Source organism: Plasmodium fragile, assembly GCF_000956335.1.
Source record: "Plasmodium fragile strain nilgiri unplaced genomic scaffold supercont1.57, whole genome shotgun sequence".
Taxonomy (NCBI): domain Eukaryota; phylum Apicomplexa; class Aconoidasida; order Haemosporida; family Plasmodiidae; genus Plasmodium; species Plasmodium fragile.
In genome coordinates, this window is record NW_012192637.1 from 1 (window position 1) to 10,875 (window position 10,875).

General features: G+C 43.7%; 5 protein-coding genes across 5 annotated transcripts; 2 read left to right on the forward strand and 3 right to left on the reverse strand.

The window, feature by feature from the left end:
• Positions 1–1,279: 1,279 nt before the first annotated feature.
• Positions 1,280–2,087, forward strand: AK88_04225 (GTP-binding nuclear protein Ran; the record flags this gene model as incomplete). Its single annotated transcript, XM_012481835.1, has 2 exons — positions 1,280–1,397; positions 1,561–2,087. 2 exons carry the CDS (start codon positions 1,280–1,282, stop codon positions 2,085–2,087), a joined length of 645 nt encoding a protein of 214 aa, XP_012337258.1.
• Positions 2,088–3,190: 1,103 nt separating this feature from the next.
• On the reverse strand, positions 3,191–4,380 carry AK88_04226 (uncharacterized protein; the record flags this gene model as incomplete). The annotated part of the gene is made up of 6 exons (XM_012481836.1): positions 3,191–3,271; positions 3,504–3,572; positions 3,687–3,757; positions 3,890–3,945; positions 4,069–4,145; positions 4,273–4,380. 6 exons carry the CDS (start codon positions 4,378–4,380, stop codon positions 3,191–3,193), a joined length of 462 nt encoding a protein of 153 aa, XP_012337259.1.
• A 647-nt stretch (positions 4,381–5,027) lies between these two features.
• AK88_04227 (tyrosine-tRNA ligase) lies at positions 5,028–6,557 on the forward strand (the record flags this gene model as incomplete). Its single annotated transcript, XM_012481837.1, has 1 exon — positions 5,028–6,557. One exon carries the CDS (start codon positions 5,028–5,030, stop codon positions 6,555–6,557), a length of 1,530 nt encoding a protein of 509 aa, XP_012337260.1.
• A 348-nt stretch (positions 6,558–6,905) lies between these two features.
• Positions 6,906–7,964, reverse strand: AK88_04228 (uncharacterized protein; the record flags this gene model as incomplete). Its single annotated transcript, XM_012481838.1, has 1 exon — positions 6,906–7,964. One exon carries the CDS (start codon positions 7,962–7,964, stop codon positions 6,906–6,908), a length of 1,059 nt encoding a protein of 352 aa, XP_012337261.1.
• A 2,398-nt stretch (positions 7,965–10,362) lies between these two features.
• On the reverse strand, positions 10,363–10,749 carry AK88_04229 (uncharacterized protein; the record flags this gene model as incomplete). Its single annotated transcript, XM_012481839.1, has 1 exon — positions 10,363–10,749. One exon carries the CDS (start codon positions 10,747–10,749, stop codon positions 10,363–10,365), a length of 387 nt encoding a protein of 128 aa, XP_012337262.1.
• Between the last annotated feature and the right edge of the window lie 126 nt (positions 10,750–10,875).

The window sequence follows — 10,875 nt, forward strand, 5'->3', positions numbered from 1 at the left end:
AAAAAAAAAAAGTACTATATAAGTCCCCCACCCGGCAACCATATTCTTCCTCGCCCAAGGATTGTATACCCTACCAACTTTTTACGCAATTTCGGCGAAAGGGGTAATTTTTAATTTTTGTATTTTTAGTTTTTATATACTGTTCTTGTTAAGCGAGTTTTCGAGTTTTCTCTTCATTATTTTATTTATGTATTTTTTTTTTTTTTTTTGCCCATCCATTTCTCACATAAATGTAAAATCTTTATTCCCATGTCAGTTGCCTTTTTTTTTTTTTTTTCTTTTTTCTTTCCCCCCTTTCTTTATCCTTATAAAAAAGCCTTTTTAAATAAAAAGTTTTGCTTTTCTTAATTATATTTATTTTGTTTTATTTTCTTTTTCTTTTTCCCCATTTCCTTGGTTTTTATTTGCTGCCTCCCTTTTTTAAGTAAGTAAAAGAATGCTACTGAGCGATTTATATGTATACCTCAGAGAAACCTACGAACTGTGCTGCGCCGAACGTTTTAATATGCCTATCCCAACTGAGCAACCAATATCTCCACTCTGTTTGTTCATCCATTGAGTAGATATATATATATGTTTTTATTTTTATTCGCATAGTTCCCTCTCCCCTCCATTTTTTTTTTTTTTGTTTGCATCGTCCTCCTTCACCTGCTTGTTTTGTCGCCTACATGTGGCTCGTTCACTCTGCTATTGTGCTGTTGTGGGGTCCCTCCTTTGTTTGCCTTGCTTAGTGTGCTACTCCTTCTGCTGCTTTCGTGCTCCCTTAGCTTCCTCCTCCCCGAGGTGCTTAGCCCCCCACAGTTTGGTTGTGTCGTCCCCATGCCTGACTCAAAGGGGAAGGGAAGCAGGGCTTAACTATTGACCAATTGGCGGTTGGACGCACTGAGTACGATTCCGTGTGGGAGGAGTACAAAGTTGCACACGTTGGCCATCCCACCCAGTTGTGTGGTATTGAATGGGGAGCATATAAAGTGAAGGAGGAAAGAGCTTTACGCGTATCCCTGCTGCACTTGTCGCTGCGTGTGCCTACACACGTGCATGCAATCGTCTGCAATGGCGCTGAACACATGACTATTCCCTCATTTGCACGCAGTTTCAGTTGCATGTGTATTTTTTTTTTTTTTTTTTTTTTGTTTTTTTTTTGCTTGACCGTTGTGCACTCATAGGGGATAAGTTGCCCTTCGCACAAGCGCGGATGGGTGGGAGTTACCGCCTTGTCCTTTCACCACATATTATTGTACCTACCTTTGCACCCCCCCTCGGCAGACATAAACACAAAATGGACTCGCAAGAATTCATACCACAGTATAAACTCATTTTAGTTGGGGATGGTGGTGTAGGAAAAACCACATTTGTGAAGAGACATCTTACGGGAGAATTTGAGAAGAAATATATTCGTAAGTGAATTTTTTGAGGAGCTTCCCCAGGAGGGGCGTTTTTATGTGTGTGTACATGTGTGTGCTCCTTGCGTTGGGTGCGACAAGCTTCTACTCCACGCACTTCTCATTCGCTGCTTCTTCACTGCTAACCGACTTATGCCTCACCGCGCCCCCCTCGCAGCCACCCTCGGTGTCGAAGTGCACCCATTGAAATTTCAAACCAACTTTGGGAAGACCCAATTTAACGTGTGGGATACAGCCGGCCAGGAAAAATTTGGAGGACTCAGAGATGGCTACTACATAAAGAGTGATTGTGCTATTATCATGTTTGACGTATCATCCCGTATCACCTACAAGAACGTGCCCAACTGGTATAGGGACATTACTCGAGTTTGTGAAACCATCCCCATGGTGTTAGTTGGAAATAAGGTAGACGTGAAGGACCGACAAGTGAAGTCAAGGCAAATACAATTTCACAGGAAAAGAAATTTGCAATATTATGATTTGTCTGCAAGATCCAATTACAATTTTGAAAAACCATTTTTGTGGTTAGCTAGAAGATTATCCAACCAGCCAAATCTGGTATTCGTGGGCGAGCACGCAAAGGCGCCTGAATTCCAAATTGATCTGAATATCGTGCGTGAGGCCGAGAAGGAGTTGGAGCAGGCGGCGGCGGTGGCCATCGACGAGGAGGACATTGAGAATTGAGGCGCGCGCACAGTTTGTGCGTTAGGGGAAGTGTGAGGAAGGTTTTGCAGAAAAAAAAAAAAAGACCATACGAGACGATACGATACCATGCCAGTAGACGAGGATGTGAGAAATACATGGGAACATAAATGTACGTGGTAAAAGCGCCATGCACAGGATGCACCTGAAACCCTAACTTATCTCCACCACCTCCACGCGCACACGTACATATGCAACATGTACACACGTATACGTTTATTCGAGCTTCCTGTATGACCACTGAAAGGCAGAAACACATGTGAATTACTAATTTTTTTAACACAGGGTGCGAGGACGACTTTAGTTATGCTCAGTCAGACGTGCGCCTTATGCGTATGTGTAAACATATACCTGCCCCGTGTGCCACCCTCTGTATGCATCCTGAACCAACCCTTCCCGCCCCTTTCTTACGCACCTGTGTGAAACACCGTGTGCATATATGCCCTCGTAATCTTACACGCGCAAAGTCTCACACACACACACACACAAACATGTATTATCTCTGTTCGTATATATATGTACGCAGATATAAATACGCCACATATTCACGCGAATATAAATACTCTACATATTCACGCAGATATATCTTCTCCATGTATGTGCTCTCACCCACTCTGCACAGTCGTCTTTTTATGCTGTTTTTTCTTTTCTCCCCTTTTTTCAATGCCCATGTAAAATGTGCGCACTTGTATATTTTAAAAAAAAAAAAATGACCAAATTTTAAATTCTCCTTTTAAATAATTTTTAAAAAATTATTTAGGCGGTTTTATGTGGAGTTGGCGGTCAGCTAGCGATCAGCTAGCGAGAAATCCCAACGATTAGAAAAAAAAAAAAAAAAAAATTTTTTTTTTTTTTTTTTTGCAAAGCTACGCAGAAAAGTTAATGTGATCTAGCAAACAAGTTAATGCGCTCCAGCAGACGGGAGCATTTCCCATCTGTAAACGTTGCAGTGGGATGACTCTTGAATGGTTGTCACTTCGGTTGTCCGTGTGGCTGACCTGTTCACTCGTCTCGTCCACTGGAAGAGCAAATCCATACGATGGTACAAAATGTTTAACACGTTTTGAAGCTAGCTAAAAAGCTACTCAATCGTAATCACTTTTTTTAAACTTTCTCTCCCTTCGTTTTTTCTTGCTGTCTATTAGGGCATCCTTATACCGTTTGATCTGTGCAGTGGAGAGTTCGCATTGGCGAAGGGTTTATGTGGAACGAGCACGTAGGTTTAGTGCACACGTTGGAGTGCGGTGTGCACATATTAACACTCTACTTGGTGTACAAAAAAAAAAAAAAAAAAAAAGAAAGGAGGAAAGGGAAGTTCCCCAAAGAAAGTGGATGCAACAACAGCGTCACGCTGAATGGGCTAACAACTCATAGGGGGGAAGGAGGACACCAGCTTACCTGTTCATCTGTCTTTATCAAGTGTATAAAATCCTTGACCGATGTATGTTTGGTTTTCTCCTTGTAATTCTGAGAAAAAAAAAAAAAAACGTGTGAAGAGGGGCAATAATACAATGGATGGATCAAAGGGCAAGAAGGAGTGTTCACTAATGAGGAGAGGTGAAGGGGGGGAGAGACACCTACCTCGGCTTCCTCCAGGAGGCCCCTTAATTTTTCTGCGCAAATTTTGTAGTTAGATATCTGTGAGGGCGTCTCTGCGTAAGGGGACAATTGCCGGGGATGCAAAAAAAAAAAAAATGGGTCAAAAGGAAAATGAGATGAAAAGGTCCGCTCCGTGGGTGTTGCTAGCGCTTTACAACTTCTTCCCCCCTTTGCACAGCACTTACCTTCACACTCGATGATGAGCTCGTTGTTCTTGTTAAGCTTATTCTTGTGCACCTTTCTGGAGTGAATCGAAGGATATAAGTTGCATGTGTTGAGGGAGGCGGCAGCAAATATATGTGTGTAGACGTCGCATCTCCTTCTCATTTGGACAATTCTAAACGCCTCCCTTTTTTTTCTTTACTTTAAATTCTCCTTAACAGCGGGGGGGATCCACTTGGCCGTGTCCACGTTGAAGCGAAGCTGCACTTTGGATTCTGCCTGTCGTTCGGAGCGGGAATGGGAAGAAGTAGAAAAAAAAGGTGGCGATGAAATAAAAGTGTAAGGGGGGGCATTTTTTTGTGAAGGTGGATTAATGGTGCGTCTCGTTGGAAGGCTGGTGACTAACCTTGTTGACGCTCTGTCCCCCGGGGCCCGACGACCGGGCTGTGACTTTCTGAATTTGGCTGAAGGGGATTTCGAACGACAACCCGAGCTTCCTACTTAGGGAGAACATTATTTGGGGTAGTAGTTGGGGCTACCCATTTTGGAAGCCCATCCCCTTGGGTGGGGAAGGATGGAACGGTAAAAAAAAAAAAAAAAGAGCGAAGCAGCGGGTCCAACGATCTGTTTTAGGAGCTGTTTCTCCATGTAGGCCAGCGCGACACACGTAAGGTTCCTCTCTCCTTTTTGTGGGCATACAACTGCTAGGTGCACAAAAAAGGATAACCATTTAAAAAAAAAAAAAAAAAAATTTACACAGTTACACGTCGTTGCGTGGAATGACCAATGTGCGCTAGCTCGATTGATCAACCCGGAGCTGGCCAAGTTGCGCGAGTTGACCCAAAGGGTGGAAAGAATAAAAAAGGGGCACAACGGATTTGAGCGTTCGTTCATGTATCAATATTTGATTCGTCCCACCCCCTTTTTTTTTTTTCATTTATTTTGTGCGTCCTAAAAGGTTGACTCTTCAGTGGGCGTCGTTGACCCCATGTCGTCAGCTTTGCAACTTTACACCTTTACCGCTTCACACCTTTGCCGCTTTACTGCTTTGGAGCCATGTGAAGGGGTGCGAAGGGATAAGCACCGAACGGGAGCGGTAAAACAGTTGGGCGCATCCAATTTAAACCACCGCTAGTTCGCGTAAAATGGGCGAGGCGGACGATGGTGGCGTCGTCCTTCTACCTGCTGCTTCTCGTCGCCCATGCAGTGCAGCAAACCCAATGCTACAAGTTCCACCCCCACCAGAGTCTGACCTCAAGCAAGCCCCCCCTGGGGGACAGCCAAACGGAGAAGCAGGAAATAAAGTCAAAAGCATTGAAGAAGTTATTCGAGCGAAAGTTAATCCACTACGTCAGTGATGTAAAAGGCCTAGATGACATATTGTGTCGTAATGAGACGGAACCGAAGAGAGAGAAGAGGACAGCAGTTTACCTTGGGATTGATTTGAATTGCAAATATTTACACTTAGGAAATCTTGTGCAGTTAATCACACTGGACATTTTGCGTAAGCATAATACAGATGTGGTGGTTCTACTTGGTGGGAGTACCACGAAAATTGGGGACCCTTCCTTTCAACAGACAGAACGGAGGAGACCAATCGATGAGGAGATCTGCGAAAATGAAAAAAGCATAAGAGGGACTATTATTAATTTGCTTTTGCGAGAGGAAGCACCTAATAGGGATATTTCCCCTGTGGAAGAATTTTGTATCGACTCACCAAACAAAGGGTCCCTCACGATAGTGAACAATAGAAAGTGGTACAGGCAAATGGACTTGACCGATTTTCTAATCCACGGGCAGAATTTCCCCCTTCACAAAATTTTAAAAAAAGAATGTTTTAAGGCAAAATTGAAAGATAATAATTTAACGCTAAAGGATTTGAATTACCTAATTTTGCAGTCATATGATTTTGTGCACTTGTATAAAAGGTACAGATGTAGTATACAAATAGGGGGGTCAGACCAATGGGGAAATATTCAATCAGGTATTGAACTTTGTCAACACATGTATAACACGCAACTGTATGGGTTGACCACCAATTTGTTACTTCATAAGAATAACACCAAGTATAGCAAGTCCTTATTTGACCAGAATAAAAAAATACCCATATGGATCGACAAAGAATATACCCCTCCTTTTCTCTTTTGGAATTTTTTACGCAACATTGATGACCAGCAAGTCGATTCGTACATTGCAATGCTCACTGATTTGCAAATCCCACATGGCAATGCTTCACGTGAGATTATTTCAGACCGAGGGGATGAGCAGGATGATGCCCAGATCAACAGAGCGAAGGAAAAACTGGCCGACTATGTGACCACATTTATTTATGGAGCAGACACTGTGCACACAATTCACACACTAAGTAAACTTTTAAAGGAGGACCATGTTGCAGTGATTGATCGGGTCGAACAACTCAAGGTGTTCCCTTTTATCCTAATTAGGCAAAATGAAGTAGAAAAAAACGACATTAGCATTGTACACATTTTACGTGAGTTCCAAGTGGCATCAACAAATAAAGAAGCTAAGGAGAAGTTGGCCCAGAGGTGCATTTATCTTAACAAACAACTCGTAGATAATGCCAAGTACCACTTAAGTTTGCCTTCCTCCTTTGTAAGAGCCAAGGATGGAAAGTACTATGCCATTTTGGGATTGGGCAAAAAGACATTCTACTCGATAATCGTTCAGTGATAAGCAAGTACACGCTGCAATAAAAAAAAAAAAAAAAAAATATGCAAAACGCATTCCACAATGTAACGAGACCGACCAGGAGCAACATCACGTTGGTAGTTCATCAATTGGTGGAATGCGCGGCAAAATCGACATAATCGCCCCACACACGGAAGGACAAAAATGAAAGTGAATTAATGAAGGTGTGGAATGCGCGCGAACGTGGGGGGGGGGGGGATTTTTTTTTTAGGCCAAGTTGGAGTGGGGCGGAAAAAAAACAAGCGTGTTACACACACGGGTAGGTACCCCATCTGTGTTCATTTAAAAGCTGCTGGCTGACTTGCTGCACGCCTCCTGGGTTAACGGCGATTAACGGCGTCTCTTCCCAGGCTTGCACATCTTCACGAAACAACCAAAGACGAAACAGAAGAGGAAGAGGCAAATGATTATTCCAATCGTTATTGTGACCACCTCATTATAATTTACATTCCCTGGGTCATCCCTCAAATTTGTGGCAGTGGGGTGTATGTTGAAGGCTGGGTTTTGGGCCATCTGATTTGCAGACATAAGATTTTGCATATTCATTGGTGGGTATGCCATTGCGTTGGCTGGTAGTTGGATCCCCGCTGCGGGGGCAGGCACTCCTGCATTCGTGGCGAGTGTGGCTGCAGGAGCAATTGGGGCTGTAGCCGCTGGCGCGCCTGTTGCTGTGGTTACACTGGGGGGTTGGGGCTGCGTATTGGGAAGGCGCACTTGTGCCCCTTGAGTGGGAAGGGCCATTGGGGCAGGTGCCGTGGGGGGTGCGCCACCCGCAGGAGGTATGCCGTTGTGCATATTGAATGGGTTGCTCATGTTTGAGTACAAATTTGGAGTAACAATCTGAGGGGCCAGAGGAGAGTTACTTGTGCCATCCAGGTCTAGGGAAAATGGCCCTTGCAAGTGTTTGTGGACTCCACCGAGAAAGCCGTCCACGGCTTTGGCAGCAACCAGGGACAGCGTGGGGTTTAGTTTGTTCTTCATTTTGCTGGTTAGCTCGATATTGGAGCTCTCCACGACCCCCTTGCCCAACTGTGGCGAGTGTCTTTTCTTCCTTGTTATTGTAAATGAGTGTAGAGCCACATCCGACACTTTCGCCTCCTGCCCCCCGTGGGAAAAATTATCATTATCGTCCAATGGTGTCAACGATTTTTTTTTTTTTATTTTGAACATTCTTTTTTTCCCTCCTTTTTGTCCTGGAGCGGGGGGGACAACACCCCCCTTCATGAGGAGTTCTCCACGGAGGTCATCACTAACATACTCAGCATGATCTTCGTCCAGGTTGATGTTGGCGCTTGTCCTTATAAACTTGTTCTGTGTGTCATGTTTTATTTCATTCGAATTTCCGTTGCGCCTCAAATGGGACACAACAACTTCTACAGGGTTATTCATGGCAGAGGTAGCATCAGCTGTGATATGACCGATATTGACCCCCCCCACCCGTGTATCAATTTGTGTCTCTCTTTTGAAGGCTCTGCATCTGTCTCTATTCCCGAGCTGCTGTCCAAAAAAAAAGGGGCAGAGGGGGGTGTGGGAGGACCCTCTGGGGACTGTTCAAATTTGTGGAAGTTCTACGAATGTGTGTACCGGTGAGAAGGTGCTCATGCCGAGGTCACAACTTCTGTTTAGCGACTAACCAGTCGTACAAATGACGAAATTAAAAAATAAATATATACATATATATATGTGTATATATGTGCAGACGTGTACATAGTATACCCACCCAGCTGTTCAACTTTTGCAAGGGGGAAGTTACTTCAGGGGAAAATGATTGCAACTGATGCAGGTGGAGAAAAAAGTAGGGTCAACGTGGCTGTGGCTTCACAAACATAAGAAGATAAAATAGCAAACCATATAGGTTAAACATATGCAGGTAGGAGTAAGCACCCCTTGAAATATTGTTTGTTCAAGGTGTGGTATCTCATTACGCACTATATGTCTTCAACAACAGTGTCTTCCTGTACCACACTATTTGGTGAACACATCTCCACTGGATAGGACAAGGGAAAAAAAAAAAAAAAAAAAAAAAAAGTCCACACAGTTTTAAGTTATAGCTAATATGAACGAATATATTTTCTGAAAGTGGATCTCCCCTTTTTTGGGGGTGGGTTATGGAACGATGTATTCAAAGGGGCGCGCTGAGTGTTATATGTTGGTGTGTGTGTGTGTGTCTGTGCTCGTTGGTGGAGGCAACTTTTTATGCGCATGGCCACAGGGGGGGGGAAACAGGGACGTAAGCAAAGCGGTTAAATAATATTCCCCACTCTGGAAGCAGCGACTGACCAAAGGGACAAGACACGGCCAAGTGGGAAGCGGCAAAATTAACAAAAATGGAAAAATGGGAAGAAAAACAATTTTGCACCATTTTGCATGCACAAGTGCATTAATTTGGGGTAGGCCAAAAAGCGTAAAATTGGCTCCCCACTTTCAAACACAGTCAACACTGCTGCGCGGGGTGCCATACCGGGACATTTCCAACTCGTGTCACGTTGTGTTAAGTTGGTCCAACTCGCGTTAACTCCTTTTTATGTTTCGCCTGCATAGCCAGACCCTCCCATTGCGTCCAGAATGAACGTATGCACGCGCAGATACTGTGAAGGCGACGCTTCTCCACAACCTTCCAACGCCAGACGCAACCACAACCGCAACCGAAGCGCCGCATAGCCTATCCGCGGAGCCACTCAGAAGGGACGCTTCTCGTCCTGCCCATCCCGCGTATCCCCTCTTTTGGAATATCTCCATTTCTTTATTATTTTTATTTTTTTTTTTTTTACAAGCCGACGGGCGAATCTTTACGCAACTACCTTTGAAGGAGTCAGCTGCAAGGGGAAGAAAGTGACGCGTCACTAATGGGGGAAATCGTACATGACTTGATCACAGTTGTGCCGCTCAGAATAATTTAACTGATCACCACGTGGTGACAAATGTAGAGGGGCTAGTCTGTATTTCCCAATTGTCTCTTTTTTTGTATTCGCCGCGTTTGGCCCATTTTTTCCCTCCTTCCTTAAACTGCCAAGCGCTTAATAACCATTTCATTGTGTAACCTCCGTGTGAGCCATTTACGACTCAGGAAACTACGAGGACACAGGGGTCCAAAACTTTGTGCGACATTAATTAATGCTTTAATGTATAGTTAAGGATGTGAACAAAAAAGAAAAAAAAAAAAAGAGGTAATTTATCCCCTCGGTGAGGGTATACTCGTGCGGGGGGGAAAAAGACTAACAGGCGCGCACACACACGGTTAAAAATAAAAGGGGCGTAAATTCTGATGAGCGCGCAAACAGGGTCACGCAAAAATGGGTCACGCAAAATGGGTCACACAAAATGGTTTACGTAACAACGCCGGGTGGTATGCCGCCCCTCTGCCAATGGTAAGGGTGCTTTTCTCTTATCATCGCTTTGGAAAAGGACGCCAATCAGCTTCCTTCCTATTTTGTCTTCCGTCTAACAGACACATGCCAGGTATTCCTTACAAATATAAACCTCCAACCATTGCATAATTCAACGCAGCGACGCAATCAACTGTCCTTCTTTTACGTTAAACTTTTGGCACAACCCGTTAGCGTCATTTCATTTTTTTCTGCATTCTTTGTGTGATCATCAAAAAAGGGAGGGGCAACACGAAAAATGGTGTACATACATATGTATACGCCAAAAAAAAAAAATAAAAATCCTATGGTAAAAACTGTATGAACATGTGCAGGTAAAACTGGGGCATTTCCTCGTGTCTGTTTTTCTTGTTCTGTGCTTTTTCTTCTCTGCTTGTTGGCCGCTGTCCCCGCGAGGCACTTCATAACGTTTTCAACTTCTTCACAATTTTGTTGACCTGGTCGTTTAGCGGATTAACGACATACTTGTTGATGTAGAGAGCGACATTGTTCTGGCTGTTGACCTTGCTGACTTTGTCGTATATAATGTTAAGGTAATTAAATTTGGGTATGATTAAAACCACGTAAAGGGACAAGTGGATCATGCACCATATGAACCCGCTAATCTTGTAAAGCACTGCTCCTATGGATGGAGTCACAACATTCTCAAACACCACAAAAAAATAAACATACTTTAAGTAGTACTCCACCATTTCATATTTTTTATTTTTCCATCCATGGAAGGAAAGTAAAACGGGTAGCAAGTACCCAACCACAAAAACGATCAATTTAAAGAGAGTACAGAACATGTTTAAGCAAGTTTAACAGGAAAGTGGGGGGACAGAAAAGAAACAGAGAGAGTTTAATATATGTGGCCGAAATGGCAAACAAATGGGGTAGGCGTCCGTACGCTAAAAAAAAAAAAAAAAAAAAAA